This window comes from Choloepus didactylus, chromosome 1, assembly GCF_015220235.1.
Source record: "Choloepus didactylus isolate mChoDid1 chromosome 1, mChoDid1.pri, whole genome shotgun sequence".
NCBI classification, from domain to species: Eukaryota; Metazoa; Chordata; class Mammalia; order Pilosa; family Megalonychidae; genus Choloepus; species Choloepus didactylus.
In genome coordinates, this window is record NC_051307.1 from 165,479,438 (window position 1) to 165,505,462 (window position 26,025).

General features: G+C 38.1%; 1 protein-coding gene across 5 annotated transcripts in view; it reads right to left on the reverse strand.

Moving 5' to 3' along the window:
* Positions 1 to 26,025, reverse strand: part of NEK11 (NIMA related kinase 11) — a 314,565-nt gene that overhangs the window by 102,307 nt on the left and 186,233 nt on the right. For all 5 annotated transcript variants that reach the window (XM_037844899.1, XM_037844909.1, XM_037844925.1 and 2 more), the window contains one exon: positions 363 to 423. In XM_037844899.1, the coding sequence (XP_037700827.1) occupies positions 363 to 423 (61 nt within the window). The remainder of the gene's footprint in view (positions 1 to 362; positions 424 to 26,025) is intronic.

The following is a 26,025-nucleotide window of genomic DNA, read 5'->3' on the forward strand; positions in this document are numbered from 1 at the left end:
GCTACAGGACAAGTGTGGTGGGAGATTCTTTTCCCAGGGAAACCTTTAAAAACTGTTATAATGCATTGCCGGGTCACGATATAATCATGATGGGCCATCAGATTTCGGTTATTTCATCCTTGAAGATTAAGGATCACTTACAAGTTTCCTAATTAAAAAATAATAATAACAAATATTTCTTCTTTGAGTTTCTTGGCTTTTGGGCAAGACACTCAACCTCTAATGACCTCAGTTTCCGTATCTGTAAAATGTGGAGTTTGGACTGAATTATCTGTAAGATTCTTTCAAATATTCTGCTTCTTGGATATTCCAAGAGATCTCTAAGTGTCACTAGATTTTGAAATCAAAAGGAACTTACTCACCTACAGAGGTGCAGCCCAGGACATTTTCTAAACACCTGACCAGTGCTTCAATATCACTGCCCTGTTAAAACAAGAGAGATTGATTTCACCTTTATGGTGGAAGACTATTTAATACATGGAAAAATGCTCATGCTAGATTTAAGCAATACAAAATACAACAAAAAATCTGGTTGCAAAATTATTTTACAGCATTACCCCATTTTTAAAGAAAAATATCTCTATATGTATATATATGTCTCTGTCTCACCATATCAATCTATAGATTTATTGCTATATCTATCTGATAGGAAGAATGCACACTAAAAATGTTAACAATGGTTTTGACTGAAAGATGGTTTTGGATGATCTGTATTTTCTCTTTTGTGTATTTATGTCTTCTACAGATTGTCTATAATACAAAAGCATTATTTATTTAATCTATAAAAATAGTAAATGGTATTAGAAAGAAAGAAATGTTTTGGTCAATCTATAATCTACTTAATACAGCAGAAGTCAAGTGAACATGTTTTCCTGGAAAGTGTCTCTCCTAATTCTTTGGAAATTTATAGTCTTCAAGGAGTCGTAAATCTAATTTACTTTTCATTTACCTTAACCCACAATAAGAGTTGGACACACCCATGAGGGTTGAGGAGGGTATCTCAGAAGTATATTTGATAACAAATATCATCTTCAATACTAAGTAAATATCTGTCCTCCACCCAGAAGTCTGAAAATACCCAAAAAAGCATCATAATGATCAGGGAAAATGGAACCTCTTAATTATTTTCACATTTGCAGTTTCACTGAGGGAAATTAATAATTTACGCTCACCTGCACCATTTCATACCAAGCAACACATTTCATATTGCAATAATTGTCTGGATTTTAGAAAAATGTACTGTGGTATAATAGACTAAAGCATTACATAAACATGCTGGATTTCTTTTTATAACATCCAATGGGATTTGAGCAGTCATTTTTTATTCACATGGTAAAACCTAGCATCATTTCATGCTCAGAATTTATAGAGGAGGCAATGATGAAGAAGACATGCCTAGTCAATGCTGGTCAATGAGGCCAAATTACTAACTGAATACTCCCTGGCCCAGGCCCAAGAACACAAGGCAAGCCTAGCCCCTTCTTTCTTTGTACCCAAGGGTGATGACACCAACCAGGGAAGCCCAGATTCTAAGCCTGGCTCCTCCCCTAAGTGTCTAGAACAACTGACTTGACCTCCAGGGTCTTAGTTTCTGTATCTGTGAAACTAGGCAGTTGAATCGAATGATTCAGATGAACAGCTCTCAAACCCTGTTCTTCTTGCTAAGGAGCTCGATGGTCAGTGAGTGTGGCATATCACCTTCGAAGATAGCTACAACTCCTCCCATTCCTGTACCCCTAAGCCGTTCCTCAGAAGCAGAGTCTCTTTACCCACCCTTGAATATGAGCTGGCTCTGAAACTTATTTGGCCAATAAACTGCAGCACATGTGACTTCCATAACTAGGCCTTCAGAGGATTTGTAGCTTCTGTTTTCCTTCTCTTGGAAGCCAGCAGCCACAGAAACAAATTCAGGCCATCCTACAAGACAGATGACATGGTAAGAGGCCCTGGGACATGAGAGGTCACGTGGAGGAAACTGAGGCTCCAGCAAAAGTTAGCTCCAACTGCCATACATGTAAGCAAGGCCATCTCAGATCCCCTAAGCCGAGCTCCCACCTGAATGCAAACATATGAATGACTTAACAATATCAAAGGGAGTAGATGGACTGTCTAATGAGCCTAGGCAACCCATGGAATCATGAGAAACAATAAGTTACTGCTTTAAGATACTACATTTGGGGGTGCTTTTTCACCAGCAAAAAGTAATAGTAAATAAATTGAGGTCACTAACCAGGTCTTTTCCATTTTTATGTCTCCAGCACCTAACACAGTCCCTGGCACATGACAGATGCTAAATGCACATCTGCACAGGTCTCATCCAGCTTTTGTGATTTGCAAAGAAGTGAAACAGCAGAGTGACATCACTCCTTGGGCTGTAGTCTACCTCTAGTTAGATAGCAGGACTCTCCTTCACCCAAAGCACATCCTTACTGGGAAAGTGGAAGAAAAAGAATACTACAAGTCAGTTAACCCCTCCAAATCTGTTTCCTCAGTTATACAATTTAATGGCCACTATGTCACACAGAGCTCTTTTGAGAAGCAAATGAAATAATAAAGGTAAAGCCCTTAGTAAAGAGCATGGCTTATTGAAAGCACTCAAGAAATGGGAAAGGGGAGTTGGATAGTATGGCATAAGATGGGAGAGGGACAGAGACACAGAGGATTAAATATCAGAGTCCCAAACACTGTGCCTGCTACAAGGCATAGAGAGTCTCAATAAGCATTTATTGACTTGAACAATGCCATGGAAACAGCAAGAAAGAGAGAGGGCTGTAGAAAGCATCTGGATGGCTGGGACACATCAATCACATCTTTCTAACAGAAAGGATAGGGAGCACTAAATAATTCTAATGCTATTGAATGAATGATTGAATGAATGAATGAATGCTAACTTTCATTAATTTCTTGATTTGTGTTATTATTGTATCAATTTATATGCATTAATTTATTTAAATCCTATGATGTGGGTGCTATTATTATTCCATTTAATGGCTAAGGAAACTGAGGCACAAACAGGTTTCACAACATGGCCAAGGTCACAAAACTATTAAGAGGTGGAAGAGGCAGTATACATCTCCAGAGCCTGAACTCTTCTTTGACACTATATTACACGTGCACACCAAAGAAATAAAAGGCAGGGCTCCTAACCCGGAGGAATTCATGCTTCTGTTGGAAGAACCAGGTCATAAACTCATGAAAAAGACCTAATGGCAATCACTTAATGAGATATACATGAAGTACAATGTGCCTAGAACAAGATACAGGTAAGGAGGGGTTGGATAGGACAAGGTGAGTCCTTCAACAGCTTCCAACTCCAGGTGCTGAAGAACAGTTTAAACATCATTTCTCTGGCTAAACATGGCCTTGACGTGAGGTGCACGTACTCTTGCTTGTATGGCTTGCTTGTATGGCTTGCTTGTATGGCAAGCAAATACAGTTATGGGCTTTGTGGGCACTTGGGACCTCTGTTAATTTCCCTTCCTGCCCCTGAAGAATGTGAACCCAGAGGTACTGGACAATAACTGAGCAGGAATTACCTTCCCAACAAGGGGCAAGTCATTTTTCCTTTCTAAGTTTAAGGTTAGGGTATTAGGACACAAACTGCAAATTGTATCCTGTATTTTTTTTTTTTTTTTCTATTTTGAAACAATTTCAGTCTTTCAGAAAAATTGCAGAAACAGTATGAAAATTCCTATATACCCTTCACCCCAATGTTAATATTTCTCCATATTTAGTTTATTATTCCCCCATCTATCTATCTACATCAGAGTTTTTTAACCTTGGCACTTTTGACATTTGGGGCCAGATAGTTATATCCTGTACATTGTATGATGTTTAGCAGCATTCCTAACCTTAACCCACCAGTGCCAGTAGCACTGCCAACTTCCCCAGACTGAGTTATGACAATGAAAAAATGTCTTGTCTCCAGACATTGCTAAACATTCCCTGGGGAACAAAGCCTCCCCTGGCTGAGAAGTACTGATCCACATACATCTCTAACTCTATCTCTACATACATATTTTTTTCTCCTCATCAAATCTGGAACAATTTGAGTATCAGAATAAATACTGATTCAAAGCTAACATCATACTCAATTGTGAAACACTAAAAACCTTTCCCCTAAGACCAGGAATAAGACAAGGATGTTCACTTTCACCACTGTTATTTAACACTGTATTGGGAGTTCTAGCCAGAGCAACTGGGCAAGAAAAAGAAATAAAAGGGATCCAGATTGGAAAGAAAGTAGTAAAATTATCTCTCGATGTAGATGACATCAGCTTATATGTAAAAAAATCCAAAGAATCCACAAGAAAGCTACTAGAACTAATAAACAAATTCAGCAAAGTTGTGGGGTACAAGATTAGGATACAAAATTCAGTTGTGTTTCTATACAGCAGCAATGAACTATCCAAAAAGAAAATTGGAGAACAATTCCATTTACAATAGCATCTAAAAGAATAAAATATTTAGGGATAAATTTACTATGAAAGTTAAAGACTCGTATGCTGACAATGACACAGGATTGCTGAAAGAAATTAAAGAACCAAATAAATAGAAAGACAACCCATGTTCATGGACTAGAAAACTTAATATAGTTAAGATGCCAGCACTACCTAAGGCAATTTACAAATTTAGTACAATCTGGATCAAAACTCCAGCCACCTTTTTTTCAGAAATGGAAAAGCTAAACACCAAATTCACATGGCAAGGCAAGGGACCACAAATAGCCTAAACAATTTTGAAAAACAACAAAGTTGAAGAACTCTGGTTTCAAAACTTACTTAGTATAGTATTAGTGTAAGGACAGACAAGTAGACCATGGAATAGAATTGAGTGTTTAGGAATAAACTCACATATATATGGATGGCCAAGAGAACCAAGTCCATTCAATGAGAAAAGAATGGTCTGTTTAACAAATGGATATCCACATGCAAAAGAATGAAATGAGATCACTGCCTCATGCCATATAAAAAATTAACTCAAAATGGATCAATGACTTAAATATAGGATCTAAAGCTTTAAAACTCTTAGGAAAAAACACATAAGAAAACAGTTAGGACCTTGTATTAAGCAATGGATTCTTATAAATCACACCAAAAGCATGGGCAACAAAAGAAACAGATAGTTAAATTAGATTTCACCAAAATTGAAAAATTTTACGCATCAAAAGACAACATCAAGAAAGTGAAAAGACAACCTAAGAATGGGAGAAAATATTTTGAAATCATCTATCTGATAAGGGTGTAATATCCAGAATAAAAAATTACTAAAATTCAACAACAAAGGACAACCCAATTGAAAAATGGGCAAAGGATATTTCCCCAAAGAAGATATAAAAATGGCCAACAAGCACATGAAAAAATGCTCAACATCATTAGCTACTAGGGAAATACAACTCCAAACCATAATGAAACAGCATTTCATACCCATTAGATGACTATTCTTTAAAAGAAAGTAAGTGTTGGTGAAGATGTGTAGAAATACAAACCCTCATGCATTGATAGTGGGATTGTAAAATGGTGCAACTACTGTGGAAAACAGTTTGATAGTTCCTCAAAATGTAAACATAGAATTACCATATGAGCTGGCAATTCCATGCTTATATACATATATTGCAAATAACTTGTATGTCAATGTGCTTAGCAGCATTATTTACAATAATGAAAAGGTGAAAACAACCAAGGGGTGAATGGATAAACAAAGTGTAGTATATCTGCACAATGGAATATTATTCAGCCACAAAAAGGAATGAAGTGCTGAAACATACTACAACATGGAAAACATGCTAAGATCGATAAGTCAGATACAAAATGACAAATACTGTATAATTCCATTTATATCAAATATCTAGAATAAGCAAATTCATAGAGCTAGCAAGTAGATTTGAAGTTACCAGTGACTGATGGGGAGGGGAAATGGGGAATTATTATTTAATTGGTAAAAGAGTTTCTGTTTTGGGTGATGAAAAGGTTTTAATAATGGAAGGTAGTGATAGGAGCACAACATTTAAAAAGTAATACCACTGAATTGTTCACTTAAAAATGGTTAGAATGACAAATTTTATGTTATATATACACATATGTATGTTACCATGATATAAATACATATGTAAATAATGATATCAATGGATTATAAGCCATAGAATAAAACAAGAAGCTAACTGTATTTTTTAATATTTAAATAAAATCTTCTCTTTTTTGAAAAAGAGACAACTGATAGCAAAGAACTGGTTCTACATTTTTTATAGTCAATAATAATTTAGAAAAAGAGTTAAAAAAAACTTATTTTGCTTTGTTTTCATTTAACTCAACCAACTCATTCCTAATTGTTTTAGTTTCCTTGTCTGCCACAGCAAATACGATACAATCAGTTGGCATAAATAATGGGAATTTATTAGCTCACGCTTTCGGATTAAGAGATAGTCCAAATCTAGGTGTCATCAACGTGAGACTTTCTTCACAAAGACTGGAATTCTCGGCTGGCTTCTGGTGATCCTTAGTCTTGGTTCCTCTGTCACGTGACAGCCCCTCAATTCTCTTTTGGATTCCACTGAATTTCAGTTTCTGGTTTCCAGTGACTTTTTCTCTCTGTGTCTGAATTTCATTCCACTTATAAAGGACTTCAGGAAGAGGATTAAGACCCATTCTGATTGAGTTGGGCCACACCTTAACTGAAGTGACCTCATCAAAAAGTACCACTTATGAGGGTGACAACATTTATATGGCAATGTAAGACATCCCCTGAAAAAAACCTCCCCAGAGATTCAGGGAATAAAAGGACAAATCCCACTTGATTAGAACTCTGGAGGGTGGTAGAGACTGGAGAAGGACTCCACAAATGCTGAATCAAAGGAAAAAGAAAAAGATCAGGTAGGAAACTTCCATCCCAGACCTGCTGGTCCTCTTCCCTCTCCCTCACTCAGTTCTGCTTAGTTGGGAGTTGCTCAGTCAGTGGCCCAGATCCCTCCCACCTCCCACGGGAACACAGTCTATAAAGCCACTCACAGAAGTGAATTAGAACTCCATGCAATATCCAGGCAGAAGGACCCAAGACCACAGATATTCAGGGAAGAATACAAGCCACTGTTGAGTGCTGCATAAAAAAGGGCCCTCAGTGGGGAAAGATAGGGGGGCAGAGAGACAGGCACTGCAGTAGAAGTGTGGCTGGCAAGAGATGTGTTCACTCAACCCAGTCACTGTAGGCTGGACTACCTAAGCACAAAAGAGACTTTTCTGGAGAGATCCACCTTTATGGATTGACCCCATTTGGCTCTGTGGGATCAGGAGGCAGAAAAGCCTAATAGGAAAGAAGCAGGAGGCAGAAAAGCCTAACAGAGAAAACAAAACAAAACAAAACAGGGGACAGAGGGTGGGGTTAAACTGAACTGCTATAAGACAATAAGGTCCCAGAATTGAAAAAGGTAGGGAAAATATGACACTGAGTGAGACAGAGAATTTAAACAAATCACAGGAGCTGGGGATAAAAATCTGCACAAAAACAAACATAACAGATCAAGATTTCCAGAGAAGGAACAAAGGTAAAGAAGCTATATCCTGGAGGTGAAACAATTGCACAAAAAGTACAATCTTAAAAATTGCACTGAATAACCAGGACAAGAATCAGATGAAGAAGAGCTGAGAAAATCTGAACAGTTAAGCATGGATTACTCTGAAGGTCCAAAATAAGTTGGACCAAGCATCAAAGAAAAGCCTTAACACAAAGCCAATCAACAATAAAACCCTAGAAAAGAGGAAGAAACAGACCTTCAGAGTTGATTCATCAGGATAATCAGATGCCTAGACATCAGCAAGACATTACAAGCCATACTAAGAAACAGGAAGATATGGCTCTGTCAAGAGATCAAATTAAAATGTCAGAGGAGACTCAGCAGTTTGAAAAACTAATCAAAGATGTTCAAATAAATCTCCTAAGCCAATTCAAGGAGATGAAGGAAAATATGGCTAAAGAGATAAAGGCTATTAAGAAGACAATGTGTAAGCATAAAGAATTTGAAAGCATACAAAGAAACATAAAAGAAATTATGGGGATGAAAGGCACAATAGTGGAGATAAAAAATATAGTAGAGGCATACAGCAGCAGAGCTGAAGAGGCAAAAGAAAGAATCAGCAAACTAGAAGACAGGAAAATCAAAATCATACAGTTGGAAAAGTCCACTCAACTGATACAGAATAGTCTCTTCAACAAATGGTGCTGGGAGAACTAGATACCCATATGTAAAAGAATGAAAGAGGACTCCTATCTTATGCCATATACAAAAATTAACTCAAAATGGGCCAAAGACCTAAATATAAGAACCAGGACTATAAAGTTCCTAGAAGAAAATGTAGGGAAGCATCTTTGGGATCTTGTTTTAGGCAATGGTTTCTTAGACTTTACACCCAATGAAATGCACAAGCAACAAAACAAAAAATAGATAAATGGGACCTCCTCAAAATTGAATACTTTTGTACTTCAAAGGACTTTGTCACAAAGTGAAAAGATAATCTACTCAATGGGAGAAAATGCTTGGAAACCACATATCCAATAAGGATTTAATATCCAGAATATATAAAGAAATCCTACAATCAAACAATAAAATGATAACCCAATTAAATAATGAGCAAAAGACCTAAATAGACATTTCTCCAAAGAGGAAATACAAATGGCTAAAAAGCCCATGAAAAGATGCTCAAAATCACCAGCTATTAGGGAAATGCAAACCAAAACACAAGGATATATCATTTCCCCCACACTAAAATGACTACTATTAAAAAAAAAGAAAATAAAAGTATTTGAGAGGATGTGGAGAAATAGGAACACTCATTCATTGCTGGTGGGAATGTAAAATGGTGCAGCTGCTGTGGAAGACAGTTTGGTGGTTCCTCAGAAAGCTAAGTATAGAGTTGCCTTATGACCCAGCAATCCTGCTATTCAGTGTATACACAGAAGAACTGAAAGTAGGGACTCAAGCAGACATTTGCTCGCACCGATGTTCACAGTAGCATTATTCACAACTGCCAAAAGATGGCAGCAACCCAAGTGTCCATCAACCAATGAATGGATAAACAAAATGTGGTATATACATACGATGGAATACTATTCAGCAGTAAAAAGGAATGAAGTCCCGAAGCATGCGACAACATGAATGAACCTTGAAGACATCATGCTGAGGGAAATAAATCAGACATAAAAGGACAAATATTGTTTGATCTCACTGATATGAACTAATTATAGTAAGCAAACTCAGTGTTAAAATATAGAAAATAGAATGAGGAGTAGATGCTTAATTTGCATAGAGTTTCTATTTAGGTTGATCGTAAAGGTTTGGAAATGGATGGTGGTGATAGTTGTACATTACTGTGATTGCAATTAACAGCACTGAATTATAGAGGTGAATGTGGTTAAACAGGGAAACCTTAGGTTGTATATGTTACTAGAATAAAAATTAAAAGATAAAACAGAACTGTATAACACAGTGAACACTATGTAGATGATGGACTATAGTTAATAGTACAAGAACGTTTTTTCATGAATCATAACAAATGTACAACACTAATACAAGGTGTTGATATAAGATGGTGTGCTGGTTTGGATGTATTTCCCCCCAAATGCCATTATCTTTGATGCAATCTTGTGTGGGCATACATATTAGTGTTGATTAGATTGTAATTCTTTGAGTGTTTCCATGGAGATGTGACCCACCCAACTGTAGGTGATAACTCTGATTATATAATTTCCATGGAGGTGTGGCTCCACTCATTCAGTGTGGGCCTTGATTAGTTTACTAGAGCAGTATATAAGCTCAGACAGGAGTGAGCTTGCTACAGCCAAGAGGGACATTTTGAGGAATGCACAGGAGCTGAGAGACACATTTTGAAGATGGCCATTGGAAGCTGACATTGACATTTTGGAGAACACCATTTTGAAACACAACCTGGGAGCAAGCAGACACCAGCCACATGCCTTCCCAGCTAATGGAGGTTTTCCAGACGCCATTGGCCATCCTCCCATGAAGTTACCCAATTGTTGATATGTTACCTTGGACACTTTATGGCCTTAAGACTGTAACTGTGTAACCAAATAAACCCCCTTTTATAAAAGCCAATCCATTTCTGGTATTTTCTATTCCGGCAGCATTAGAAAACCGGAACAGATGGTATATGAGAAAAAAATACACTTAATGTAAACTATGGGCAATAGTTAACAGTGCTAGTTTAATAATCTTTCATCAATTGTAGCAAAGCTAACTACTGTTAAAAAATAGTACAATTACAAAAAAATGCTACCATCAATTTTAACAAATGTACCACACCAATGCAAAGTGTTAGTGGTGGGGTGGTGTATGGGAATACTGTCTTTTATGGATGATTGTTCTGTAAACCCACAACTTCTTTAATTAAAAAAAAAAAACAAAAACAAATCTAAGTCCTACTTACAATGGGTTCACACCCACAGGAACAGATTAAGTTTAAGAACATGTTTTTCTGGGATACATATAGCTCCCTCCAAGTTACCACACTGATATTTCAGAAATTATCATTTACTTGAGCATAAACGACCCCAACAGAGGTACATCCACTCCTGTGATAAATGGGAGGAAAAAAAAAAAAAAAAGGAAATGAATGCCAAGTCTTTCTGAAGACGTTTTCTGATATTCTGCACCATGTTGCACATTGGCAAGAAGTTCAGTCATGGAAAACATCCTTCAGCAGTATATTATGGCTTGTGCAATGTGGGGATTATGCTCTTTTTGGAACTTTTGCATTTCCTCATTGTTTTACAATTCGAATTGAACTCTGTGGGAGATAAGTGGCCTGAGCCAGCAACCCCATTTCACCAGATGCCAAATTACCATGCAGCCAGCCTTCAGTCATTTCAGCCAAATGCCAGAAAGCCGATTTCAAATTCTGTGAAAATAACATAATAGCTCCTTTCCCAGTAAATCTGGATGTTCTAGTTTCCTTCCCCCGTACGTAACCATCAACCCCTCCATAATAAGAACATGTCTTAGAGCCACGAGGAACACCTTGTACGATTCAGTTCTGAAAAACTGCCTCCCAGATTCAAGTTCGGTCAAATGCCTAGATTTTTTTCAGAAGAGGATGCAGTTATTTGGCTAATGAATTAGAAATTGCTTCCAAGGGGGAAAAGGTAGCTGTTTCAAAAGGTCTAGTCATATCCATAATGATAACTATCTATGCCTGCTTAGCAGCTGCAGAAAAAAGCTATGATATCTAAGCAACCTCTCCTTTTAAACAATGCTTGTTTTAATAGATGTTTTAAATTATTTGCTCTTATAATACATATATTTTTTCTAATCTGTAAAATATAGAAAATTGTTAAAAAAGAAAATGAGTATCACCAAAAGTCCCATCACTATTAGTACATATATATAGTAAAGTCAGTCTTTTCTACCTAAAATCTACCTTTAAGATATTTGAGATTATACCATATATGTGTAGTATGTGTATGTATACCTACTTTTGTTTGGACATTTATCACATGCTATGTTGCAAATTTTCAGAAACCTAATTCTAATAGTTGCATGATGTTACACTATAAAGTCATATAATATTTACTTATCCATGCCCCATCAATGGACATATAGTTGGCTTCCATTTTATTTTGTTGTAAATAATATTGCAATGACTATCTTTGAACAAAATCTTTACCCCTGGTTTTTTATTATTTTTTAGGTTGGCCACTTAGAAGTGCTATTATTGGGTAGAAGAGTGTGAACATTTAGAAACCCTCTTTTCTCTCTGCTTTTGCCCTTTTCTCCACATTCCCACCCACCCCCAGCAGTGAGCTACAATGCCTCCATACTGTTTTTCATTCTCCTATTGAAATCTGTTTGCTCTCCAGAAAAGATATGATAGAACCATTAAGGTCAAGATGATTATAAGTCTCATGTGTTAGCTCTCTCAGGAGATTTGTGTTTCAGTAAGAGATATACCCTCATATCAGAGAAGTTAATTTCTATTAGCCAAAGTTCAGCCAACATCAAGCAGGCACATCAAAGGAGGAAGTCAGGTGGGGGCTTCACAGATTTTATGCTGTAAAAATCTCACCCAGTTCTGCCTGACTAAATAATCCAGATTATCTCCTCATTGCAGAGCTAGTTATGGTAGAAGGTTTAATTCACAAGAAGAAATGTGTCAATTCATTAATCAGCTGAATTCTATTTAAGAAACAGCTATTAAATACCAGTTATGTGCCAAGGGTATACAAAGATGAAGAAGACAGATGTAGCCTTAGCCCACCATTTGGGGAAAGATAATCGATTTCTACATACAGAAGGACAAGAGCACACATAGGTTGGGATGGATGGTAGTATGTCTGGAGAGAAGCCCAGCTGACACTTAGTGATTCAGCAAGCAGTAAGTTCCCCCATCAATCTCCCCTGCAATGCACACTCTCCACCATTAGGTGCCTGTTAGGGTTACAGAAGTCAAGTTGAGAAAACAGTACAAAAGACCTTTCTTTTCTATTAAAAAAAAAAAGCTACATATTGAAAACAAACAAATAAAAATCTAGTAGCTATCCTAGCTCAAGCCACCATCATCTCGTCTGGATCATGCAACAGTTTCCTTACATCTCTCTCCACTTTCACTGTTCACTTTAATCCATTTCCTTCACAGCAGCCACTACCTTGCTGCAATAATAGAAAAAAATCCAGACTCCCTGTATATAAAGTATTAGCTTATCATGGCTTGTACAACCCGCATGATCCATCTCCTGTTGATTTTATTCCACTTTCTCTCCCACTCACGATGCTCTAGCCATGTTGGCCTTTTTACAGTTCTTCAAATACACCAAGACCTTTCCTGGGTCAGACCTGCTCATTGCCTGAGCATGCTCTCGCCTCACATATTTGCATGCTTGCCTTTCTTATCCTTCAGATCTTGACTTCCTGTAGCACTCTCTAAATTAGGTTTCCACTCCCCATCCCCATTCCCTTTGGCCATTTCCTGTCAGAGTGGCCTATTTGTTTCTTTTGAAGTGCTTATCAAAAGATGTAATGTTTTGTGCATTATTACGAGCTTCATAAAGGCAGGGACCATGACTGTTGAATCATTATTAGCTCACAGCTTGGTGCTAAGGACACCACTAATGAACCTTTTTTGAATAAGTCAATGAAAGAAAAGCAAACATTAGGGCAACAAGCAGTCAAATAAAATACTTCTGTTTCTACCTCACCATGCAGATTTCCTTAATTTTATTGCTTCTCATCCCAGCGAAAACTGTGGAAACATTCTTCCCCTTGAATTCTTTCAGAAGTTTCTTTTTGCAAACAAAGCTTCGTTCCAAGCCAGCTGACTGTGCATCCTCTGCTTCTCCCTGCCTTTTCTTCTTAGCTTTCCTTCTTGGCTCAAAAGTGTTCAATCCTAAGGCTATTTTCTGACTGCTTCAGAGGTCACCCAAGAGATTGATATAACCTGCCAGCCCCCCACCCCCTGCAAACTGAAACTTCCCTTGGTGGGATCTCTGCCATGAGCCTCTGGGGCAACTTTCTGTTGCTACCACCCAAATGTCCAAAGATGAGGAACTTCTTTCAAAAGAAGGCTATGTTGTGGGTTGATGCCATTGCCACAAGCTTTCCTCCCCTGTGGCACCACAAAGGCTCTGTGGGATGTGCAACTGTGGAGGGTAAAACCTTATTTGGAATACGTGAATGGCAGGCTTAGAGTTTCTCATCCTGAATTTAACTTTGTGTTCATTAGCCTCTCTGAGGCTTTCCCTACTTCATGTTGATCCTTCCTGGGGCTAGAACATGGTTCTTTGCAATTCATTCTAGTAGCCTCCCTGCACCCAAGTTATTTCTCTTACAGATCCCATGAACATTTAGAAATTGTACACTTTATTGTTTGGGTCACAGTTTTATATCCCTTGGCCTCAGATCAAAACTATTCCTCAACATCTCAATTTGAAAAATGTCCCTGACTACTTATTACACAGCAACATGTACTGACATTTCCCTAAATATGTGCCAGTATGAAATATGTCCAAAAGATGTTTTTACAAAAGAACTATGAAAACATGTCTTGGAAATTTCACATACTGTATCTTGGATATTCATAATCCTCATGAATATATTGAAGTCTCTGAGAAGCCTTGTAGTAAAGAAAGATCTAAAATTTTGTTTAACTGAACGTTTTCCAAACCAAATTGACAATGGGACCCAGTCCATTATGTGGAAGTCCTAAGAAATTCTTTGGGAAATTCTTACATGGACAAACTATTGAATAGAGCACCTGTTTCAGGTCATATATTCTGGGGTCCCCAGTTGATGGTCTCTTTATCTAATTCAGTCCTTTGACTTCTAAAAGCTCCTTGTTCTTACTCTTTTTACTTTTTCTTTCTTTCAAGTAACAATTTTTTTTACCACAAGACAACCTATTCTGTTACCTACAAATTCCTCTTTTTGGAGGAGAGAAAGCTTTAGCATCCCTAAACTTAAAATGCCTTCAATTTTTAAATTCACAAATTTGGCTTTGCTTCAATTATTTTTTGTGATTAAAAATAAATGGGAGGCAGGGCAAGATGGCAGCATAGGGAGGTGTGGCATTTAGTTAGTTTCCTAGAGCAACTAGAAAATAGCCAGGAGTAACTAAAAAATAGTCTGGAATGAATGTTTGGGGGACATCCGTGACTGGACACTCATCTTACACCAATCTAGAATGGGTGGAACAGTTGACACTGCAGCAGAGAACTGTAAGTAAAGCTCCCAAAACTGTGGAGCTGGTGCTCCTCCTTCACCAGCTGAGTTGGAACACTTCCCAGTGGGAAAAAGAAATGATATCTGCTGGGAGCAAGGGAAGATAGCTTAACCAAGCTCCAACCACAGTTTTAATTAACAAATTTTAGCTACTTAATACAAGCTATGAGCACAGATAAACCCAGAACAAGCAGGTCTCTCCTGCTGGAAGAAAATGAATGAATGAATGAATAAATAAATAAATAAATAAATAAACAAACAAACAAATAAATAACAGAGGTTTTTGAGTTGGCTGAGCTCAGAATACTGGAAAAGGGCTGTGTCCCAAGAAAAGGGGCACATAGAACTGTGTACCAACTCTGGTCAACCAGCAAAACTGGAGGGTTGGGGACTGGCTCTGAAAGGGGTATTTATTTCTTTTTCTTTTTCTTCCCTCTCATTCTAAGTATCTCGTTAGAGAAAGCCTCAGGTAATTACAATTGTCAGCGCTGACCCAGGCAAGGGTGGAGTTCAGACAGAGAAAAAAAGGAAGAAGTCAAGTGAAGGAGATAATTCCCTAAAGGGCTTACTTCCCTAAGAAAAGGGGGGCAGGGCCCAGCTCAAGTTGCTGCCCTCCCTCAGAGAATTCAGATACAAGGGCCTGGGGAGAAAGTAAAAAATAAAAATGGAAACAGCTTAAGCTTGGCTTCTGATTCACTCTCAGCCCCTGGCAGGGACAGGGTCTTCTAAGAATTAAAGGCATCACACCTCTTTACACTGCTGGGGAGCTGTGGCTGACAAGCACCAGCTGCTGCACAGGATAGGAAAAGCACAGAGCCTAGAGGCCTCACAGGAAAGTCTGACAATCTTCTGGGTCTCATCCTCAGGGAAACTTGATTCTGATTACACCAACCTCCTGAGACATGGGCCTGTCTGGGCTGGGAAAATCTGATTGGGGTAATCAAGGGAACCAGATGCCTAGACAACAAAAAATTATGATTCACACAAGGAAAAATGAAGATATGGCCCAGTCAAAGGAATAAACTTATACTTCAAGTGAGATACAGGAGTTGAGATAACTAAAGATTTTCAAACAAATCTTCTAATCAAATCAATGAGCAGAAGGAAAATGTGGCAAAAGAAATGGACATAAAGAAGACACTGGATGACCATAAAGAAGAATTTGTAAGCTTGAAAAAACAAATGGCAAAACTTATGGGAAAAAAGCAACAGTAGAAGAGATGAAAACACAATGAAGACATACAACGGCAGATTTGAAGAGGCAGAAGAAAGTATTCATGAACTAGAGGACAAGCCATTTGAAATCCTACACACAAAAGAACAGACAGGAGAAAGAATGGAAAAAGCTGAGCAGGGTCTCAGAGAATTGAAGGACAACATGAAGCACATGAATATATGTGTCATGAATGTCCCAGAAGAATAGAAGGGAAAAGGGGACAGAAAGAATAAAGGAGGAAATAATCACTGAAAATTTCCCATCTCTTATGAAAGATATAAAACTACAGATCCAAGAAGTGCAGCGTCCCCCAAACAGAATAGAGCCAAACAGACATACCCTAAGACACTTAATAATCAGATTATCAAATGTCAAAGACAAAGAGAGAATTCTGAAAGCAACAAGAGAAAAGCAATTCACCACATATAAGGGAAGCTCAATAAGACTATGTGAGGATTATCAGTAGAAACCATGGAGGTAAGAAGGCAGTGATATGATAAACTTAAGTTACTGAAAAAGGAAAACTACCCATCAAGAATTCTATATCCAGCAAAACTGTCCTTCAAAAATGAGAAAGAGTGTAAAATATTTTCAGACAAACAGACACAGAGTTTGTGAACAAGATACCTGCTCTACGGGAAATAACTAAAGGGAGCACTACAAGAAGATAGGAAAAGACAGGAGAGAGAGGTTTTAAGAAGAGTATAGAAATGAAGACTATCAGTAAGGGTAAAGAGAGAGAGAGAGGAAAAGAAACATAAAATGAAATATGACATATAAAATCCAAAAGACAAAATGGTAGACAATAGACATTATGTTGAGTGAAATTAGCCAGAAACAAAAGGACAAACACTGTATGGTCTCACTAATATGAACTAATATTGATGAGCAAACTTTGAGAGTTAAAGTTGAGAACACAGGTTATCAGGAGATAGAGAGAAGTTAGATATTGGGCATTTGATGCTGAAGGAATACAGAAGGTTCAACAGGATTGATTGTGTAGAAGAAATGGATAGCTCATTACTGTGTGATGGTAGCATAATATCATAAGTATTCTGAACAAAGATGACTGTGAGTATGGTTGAAAGAGGAAGGCTAGGGGCATTTATGTCACCAGAAGGAAAGACAGAAGATAAAGACAGGGATTGTATACCTTAATGAAACCTAGAGTAGTCAATGATGGTGGTTAAATGTACAAAAATAAGAACATTTTTACATGAGGGAGAACAAATGAACGTCAACATTGCAGGGTGTTGAAAATTTGTTGATATAGGTGAAAAATACAATCAATGCAAACTAGAGTCTATAGTTAACAGTAATATTGTAAGACACTTCCATTAATTGCAACAAAGGCAATATACCAAAGCTAAATGTCTAACAGAGGGGGATATAAGGGAGAGGTATGGGATTCTTGGTGGTGGTGTTGTCATCTGAGCTTTGCATTGTTTTTTTTTTTTTTTAATTTCATTTTTATTTTCCTTCTATCTTTTATTTTTTCATTCTTCCTTTTTTCCTCCTGTTCCTCTTTCTTTGCAGGAGAAATGTAAATATCCTTATATAGATTGTGGTGGTGAATGCATAACTATGTGATTATACTGGGAATCATTGATTGTTTACTTAGGATGGGTTGTATGGTGTGTGAATAAAACTGTTTAAAAAATAAACAGAGGGATACAAGTGCTGGAAAAAATGTGGAGAGAGGGATGTACCTATTCCCTGTTGGTGGGGAAGTAGAATGGTGCAGCCCATCTGGAAGGCAGTGTGGTGGTTCCACAGGAGGCTAAGAATGGGGTTGCCATATGGTCCTGCAACCCTATTATTGGGTATATACTTGGAAGAACTGAAATCAGGGACACAAAAAGACATTTGCATACAGGTGTTTATGGCAGCAGTATTCATGACTTTCGGTGGATGGAGGCGGTCTAGGGGTGCATTGACTGATGAACGGAATGGTGAACTGTAGTGTATACACACAATGGAATACTGAGCGGCTGCAAGAAGGAATGAAGTTGTCAGGTGTGAAGATGGTTGAGTGGACCTTGAGACAGTATGTTGAGTGAAATAATAAACCAGAATCTAAAGGACAAACATTGCAATGCCTCACTTAATATAGACTAACTTTAATGTGCAAACTCTGAGAATTGACTATGAGAGCCTAGGTTATCAGAGGAAGGCTTATGGTAAAGATTCCTAGATTGTAAGCTCTTACAGCAGTCACAACCAATCATGAATTGTAATGGTTGTCTCTAAATTCTGAGATGCTGAGCTCTTTGTGTATAATCTGGTTGGGCCCTGGAACTTCAGGTATCTGTGTGACACCTGAGACTCAAAGCCAGAGTTCAGCAGCTATGAATGTCAGCATTACCCCAAGCAGCAATTGTTTAAAAAATCTGAAAAAGGGATTAGACTTCAATTAGAGATATGAACAAAATGGAATTGGTTGGGACTAAGGTAAATCAGACTAAAGGGTAAAGAATGATATTGACTATGTTTTAAAACTTCAACTTCTATGTGAGACCAAAGGAAGGGATGTTTATTTGGTGGCAAATCTATATTTTCTGTAGCACACTATATAATTTAAATTGTATAGTCAGTTTATTCAAACACCACAATTACATGGAACCTTGAATAGGTGGTGAGATCTGCTTGGTTTGTACAGGTTAGCACAAAGCCCTGATACATCCCAGAGTAATTTGGGCAGAGAATAAAAGTACTTGCAAAGCACCCCTGAGTGACTGGGGAAAAATGTGGAAATAAGAAACTTTCCCACCTGGGGAATTCCTGATATTCTTGCAAGCATTGGGGACTACCAGTTTAATAGGCTGAGCCCTTGATCTTGGGGCTTACACTTATGAAGCTTGTTACTGCAAAGGAGAGGCTAAGCCTATTTATAATTGTGCCTAAGAGTCACCCCCAGAGAACCTCTTTTTTTGCTCAGATGTGGCCTCTCTCTCTCTAAGCCAACTCTGCAGGTAAACTCACTGCCCTCCCCCCTACAGGGGACATGACTCCCAGGAGTGTAAATCTCCCTGGCAACATGGGACATGACTCCCAGTGATGAGCCCAGAGCCAGCATCATAGGATTGAGAAAGCCTTCTGGACCAAAAGCGGGTAGAGAACTGAAACAAAGTTTCAGTGGCTGAGAGATTTTAAATGGAATCCAGAGGCCATTTCTGGAGGTTATTCTTATGCATTATACAGATATCCCTTTTTAGTTTTTAGTGTACTAGAATAGCTAGAAAGAAATACCTGAAACTGTTGAACTGAAACCCAGTATCCTTAACTCTTAAAGATGATTCTATAACTTTACAGCTTACATGGTGTGACCATGTGATTGTGAAAACTTTGTGGTGCACACTCCCTTTATCCAGTGTATGAAACGATGAGTAGAAAAACGGAGACAAAAAGTAAATGAATAATGGGGGCGGGGAGGAGGGGCATGAGATGTTTTGGGGGTTCTTTTTTACTTTTATTTTTATTTTTGGAAAAATGAAAATGTTCAAAAAATTGATTGGGGAGATGAATGCACAACTATATGATGATATTGTGATCAATTGATTAGAAACTCAGATGACTGTATGGTATGTGAATACATCTCAATAAAATTGCATTTATAAAAATTTTTTAAAAATGGTACTTTTCCCACTACTACCCTCCAATCACTCTATTTAAAACATTTCACAATAAACCAGACACAAAAGGGCAGATACTGTATGACCTCATTGACATGAAATAATTAGAATAAGCAAATTCATAGAGTCAGAATTCAAAGTATAGGTTACCAGGGGACAGAGTAGGGGTAGGGAATGAGGAGTTAATGCTTAAGTTGTACAAAGATTCTATCTGGATTGATCATAAAGTTTAGTAATGGATGGTGGTGATGTTAACACAAAACTGTGAATGTAATTAAGGCACTGACTATTTGAATGTGATTAAAAGGGAACATTATAGGTTGTAAAATATGTTACTAGAATATACATTTTTTAAAAAACAAACAGGACTGTACAACACAAACAGTGAACCCTATTGTAAACGATGGACTATAGTTAATAGTACAATCATAAAAATGTTCTTTCATTAATGGTAACAAATGTACTACACTAAGGCATGGTATTAATAATAGGGTGGTATATGGGAACTGTTTATTTTATGCATGATTTTTCTGTAAACTTACAACTTCTCTAATTAAAAAAAAAAAGTTAAAAAAAATTTAGCAAGTAGCAGTATTTCACTTAGATATTTACAACCTTCTGCTTTACATTAAAATCAGGGCTCTTTAAGCAGATTTAAGATTCTGAAGTAACCTCCAAAGAGAATAGAACTATTGAGCATGGCTTTGCTTTGTTTCTTTGCAAAGGGTGACAGAGAGGGTTTTTGTACTTTGGGTAGGTCACAGTCTATCCAAAGGGATTTTAGGGTGAAGTTGGGACAGCATTTTTGGAATCAATAACTCTCATATTTGATGATGGTAGACTTGTGTCGGTTCCTGTGTTAATCTGAATATTAAAACTCTGTGTATTTTGATGAGTTTATCATTCTCATATTTAGTTGCTGACCCACAGAGAAAGGTCTAAAGGGTCAACAAAGGTGATTAACAGGAAAATCTTCAACAGGGAAACTTCTATCTCAAGTTTGTGACATGGGGTATTTTCAGTATTGCTTCATGTTCTTGGGAAGTAGAGCTCTTGGCATGGTTTCTAGTCACAGATCAGCTTTGGACAGATCTGGCCAAGGACAGAAGTCAGCAGGCACTTTGTGGTTGATTCTTCTCAAACATCATTACAGCAGACTGTGACTGCCTGGGATGCAACTAACTGTCCCCTCTCATTTAGTTGACATAGAGTCAAGAGTAGACTCTTACCCAGCGCTTCTGAGTTTCACTGTGCATACAGATCACCTGGGGATCGGTTATAAATGCAGATTCTGATATGTAGGTCTGGAGCAGAGCAGAGATTCTGCACTTACAAGATCCCATGAGTGTTACCTTAATATTGATGGTAATGGAACAGGTGAATGTTCCGTAGGGTACGGAATTATCATGACTTCTGCGTTGGAGGAAAAAGGTGCTACTACAATGACCTGGGATATTTACCTCACCTCACCGGACCTCAGTTTCCTCACGTGTGAAGTAAGGGGTTAAAATCTCTTCAATTCTATAATTCTTTGACTTTACTGTTCTTTGCACTTACATAGCACTGGAATAAGGCATTTACGGCAGCTCAAAGTTAATATTAAACATAGGAGTATAAAGGTCATTCAATTATTAAATCCTAAATACTTTACTGCTGTAAACATAGATAAACTTGTATTAACTAATCCCAAAAGTTAAACAGAAATACTTTAGAAAAACTCTGGGTTAAATAGAACATTATTTTAAAAGATGCACAAATCATTCTTAGATTTTGAGTATTTATAAATCATAATACAAGCACTTAGGTATGAAATATTTTTAGTTGTTTTGTTTTGTTTTGTTTTTAGGAGGTTTTTAAAAATTTCTCTTTGGTTTCTTAGCACAAAAGGCATGCATTCTTTAAATAAAAGGATATAAGATTTTCTGGGAAACAATACACTGGGGAGAGGATAGAATTCCTACCTAGTCACATCTCTGGGGTCAAGTCAAAAGGCTGGTTTTCACATCTCCCACCCCGGCTTTGATTTCGGGAGAAACCCAGAAGAGAGGGCTCTGTGTGCTATTCAAGAAGGGAAATGACCAAGAACAGTGAACAGTAGTCCTCTACTCAGAGCTGAGCTAAACACCAAGGCCCAATGAATGCAATATCTGTCTTTCCTTCCTGTTACAACCTTTTCACAATATCTTAGGGTGATGCCTTTTCTAACACCAAAAAGCCAGATCAACCATTGCAAACAGCTATTGACCATCCGACCAAGGTACTGACTGGAGTTTGCATGTTCACTTGTGCTCACTGGTTTGATCTTACTTGGAAATGCTGCCCTCAGATTCTGATCCTGCTGGTCCATGGACAAAAATTTGAAGAGCAAACTCTAATCAACATGGATTATATGGGCAATGTGCTCAGTGTGTCTACTGGCAGTCCCCAATGGAATACACATTTTCTTAAAAAGCCTTCCATGAAAAATATTAGGATTGTACTAGAAAGCATGGTTAGGGCATTCTCATTTATTCAATTATTGAGAATGCTATTTTAAATGAGGAAGAATTGCCAAATGCTTTATTTTTTAACTCAGGATTTCTCAACCTAAGCACAATTGACATTTTGGGCTGAAGAATCCTTTGTAGTGGGGGTGCTGTCCTGTGCATTATGGGACTTTAGCAGCAACTCTGTACTCTACCCACTATTAGCACCCCTCTCCCCTCCAGCCGGTATAACTAAACAAGTCTCCACGCATTGCCAAATATCCTCTGGGGAGGCAAAATCCCCACTGTGCTAATTCAGTGTCATTCAGCATCATGATATTTGTTGCACTGTTAAAGAGTATCTGAGTTCATAGATGTTCAACTGGCTATGATATAAATGTATCTTACACCTTTAAGTTACATCCATGAAAAAATAAAGCTGATTTCTAAGAGGGGCTATTTAAGTACTAAGACTCAGGCATTTCCACTTCCCTACTTGGCTTCAAGAACATCATGATTTTTCTTTGTGAGCTTTTGCATTTAAAAGTAGTGGGATTGGGTGTGTGCCCATGCATATATGTGTTTGTGGGTATAACCATATAATTTAAATAAAAACCATAGATACATGTTATATACATTAAGCATATTTATCTTTATTTAAAACAACAGTAAAACTGCCCCTTTGTGTTTTCACTCAAGAAATATTTATGAGGGTAAAGAACGGTGCTATAAAAAAACTATAATTATAAGTATAGCACTCTCATATACTTATACATATAGAGTTCTGTGAATCCTTCTAGTGAATTATCAATCTGAAAGAGGGGGTGGGAACCTCCAAATTTGTAGCCTGTTGGTTAGAAGTGCAGGTGACCTGGGCCCCTAACTTGGCAACTGGTGCCTGAAGTACAATCTTGTAGAGAATGGCCCTTAACCTGTGGGGTCTAGCCTATCTTGGGGCAGGGTCAGAATTGAATTGATTGAAGCTTCTGATACCTGTATAGTTGGTATCAGAAGCTGCTGTAAAGTTTGCTGTTGAAGTTTATGATAACCCACACAGTGGACATGGCCTAAAGCTGAGGCTCTGAGCATGGACCAAGGGAGAGGTGCACAGCCTAATGGTTAAGAGCTTGAACTTTGGAGTAAGCCTGTCTGAGTTCAAATCCCACCCTGCCATTTGCCAGTTACATGTCTTGAGCAAATTACATTACTGATTGGTGCCTCCACTTCCCTATCTATAAAATGGGTTGCTGGGAGAATGAAGTAAGTTAGCATTTGTCAAGTACACAGATGCATGCCCAGCAAATGTTAAGTGCAATATAAGTATTTGTTAAATAAAATGTTCAAAAATGGCACAGGATCCTGAAGTGAACCCAGTTTAACTTTCTGCTCAAATTGTTGAAATGGATAATTGCATTTGAAGAAATCTCTTTCTGAGGCTATTTCTTTCTTAAGCTGTTGCTGACAGTTATTTATCCAAGAGACTCTGGTCATGATGTACAAGTTCAAGCTGCAACTGAACCCCAATTAAAAAAGGTGAAATGAGGAAGGAAAAGAGGCTCTGCCACACCCCTCGAGAACAAAGCAATAAGAACCTATTCCTGGGAGTAGCCTAGACCCATGAGTTTTGTTTACCCCATACAGGTGAAGAAATCACAGAGGAATAAGCCAAAGGCAGGAAGGTACAGAGACATAAAGATGCTATATCCCTCCTTCTGCTTTCCTCAGTGAAATTCTTCCTTTTGTTAAATGAGAGAAAGAGAAAAATAATTATAAGCAGGCTTAAAATATTGTTTAAGAGAAATATTGAGGAAGTCTGAAACTTGAAGAGTTTCTTTCCTTGAAAAGTTTCTGCCTTCTTTCTTTCTTCAGGTCACAGCTAAAAAGTCATCTCCCAGAAATTCTCCCTAGTTCTCCTTTTTAGTAGATCTCCTAGCACACCCCAAATACCAAGGGCAAACCAATGGGAGACGGTTTAATTACAAAGTTAGGTAAATGAAAACAACTTAAAAGATGAATATGTGGATAAATAAGGGAGAGAACTAGCAATGTTATCAGTAAAATGCTAACCATTGTACAATATTGCATCCCTTGAGGAATGAACTGTGAATGAATGCATGAAAGGTAACTACCTAAGGCCTTAGTTTGGGCTAAGGGCCCAAACTGAGTTTGGGCCAACATCCCCTTAGAGTTTATCTATCTTTAGATATTCTTAAGAGTCTCCCCAAGGGTTATTCTTCTGTTCATTACTCCTTCACCTTGAGGCAGGGAAAGCTCAACTGTCTGTCTACACTAGCCCTGTCAACGCTCTCCCACAGGTGGGCTATGCTGACTCTTGAAGAGAGATATCAACACAAAGACAGTTTCACAGCCATGGAAGACAGAAGTCATGTTTCCAGTGGCTGGAAGCTGCTTCAATTGAGTGGAAATGGATGCCTCCATGGTGTGCTACCAACACTGACACCGTCCTCTCTGTCTGCTGAACAATCCCAGGCAGGTATTGATCTATAACTAAATGTACAAAGCTGAAATAATCTTCCATTATGGCTCTAGCCACAGAGAAGAGCTCAGCTGAGTTTCATCTTACTCAGAGCTCCAGGGACCTCTTCACACTAAAGAGCTCCTTATCTCAGGAGATGTGAAGCTAGGAAGAGGTGGATCTCTTTCCCTTCTTGGTCACTTTTCCTATCACTCTCATCCATGCAGTGAAACAAAACCATACAGAGCCCTCTTCCCTACTTGTCCACAGACATTCGGAACCTGCCTCATTTGAGAGCACCCAAGACTTCCTTGAAGCTAAAAAGTCATGCACATGCCACAAGCAGCCAGAGAAGTGGTCTGGATATAGGCTAAGGACTAAAATGCCTCATCACATGTGAATATTACAACTCTATTGCTTTTTTGTAGTTATTCTCTTGTTGATGACGTTGATGATGTAATTATTTTTATTGAGACAAATTTTCACACAGTGAAATGCACATATAGTAAGGGTACAGTACAAGTTTTAAAAAATATATGCATTTGTGTCATCACCACTCAAAACAAAACAAAAAACTCTATCATCCCCCAAAGTTCCCTTGTGCCTCCTTGCAGTTAACTCTCTTTCTCCAGGCACTATTGTTCTGATTTCTATCACCATAGATTCACTTCAAGCCTTTGTTTTAATGACTCTTCACTACATAGCCCTTCCATTTAAAATAAAACTCACACTCCTTACAAGGCCTTTATGATGTAGCTACAGCTGACCTGGCCTCTCCAGCCTCATCTCAGATTGTCTTCTTGCGCACTATGTGGTTTTTTCAAATGGCTTAGCTCTTTTATGACCCTGGGCTTTCCGACATAGTGTTCTCTCTCACTGGGAAACTCCTCCCCAACTCCCTTTCTTTATATCAAGGAGCTGGCTTCTTTCCATCCTTTAGGTCACAGCTGAAAAGCCACCTCCTAGAAACTCTCCCAAACTCCCTTTAGTAGGTGTCCTCGTACCCCCAAACACCCTTTCTTCCATCATTTCAACTTTTTCATTTCCTACTTGCTTTGATTGGTTAGTTTGTGTACTGGATTACTGGCTACCTGTATCACAGACTATTTACTACAATCATTCATTCATTCCACAATATCAAGATAGTATTTTATGATGTGCTGAAAAAACAAAACAAAACAAAACAAAAACAAAAAACCACTGTTCTAGGTGCTAAGAATAAGCATAGAACAAAAAAAGGGCAAAATCTCTGCCCTACCAGCATGCATTCTAGTAGGGGAGACAGACCATAAATGAATAAACAAGTAAACTAAGCAGTAAGTCAGGTGGTGACAAGGACTATGGAGAACAATAAAGCAGGGAAGGGGAAGAGGGAATTCTCAGGCCAGCGAGTGCTGTTTTATATAAAGTGGTCAGAATCCTCCCCAATAAGGTGGCATTTAAGCAGAAACTGGAAGGCAGAGGAGGAGCAAACCATTTGTGTACCTGAGGGGAGGGCATTCGAGGCTTCCCAGGGC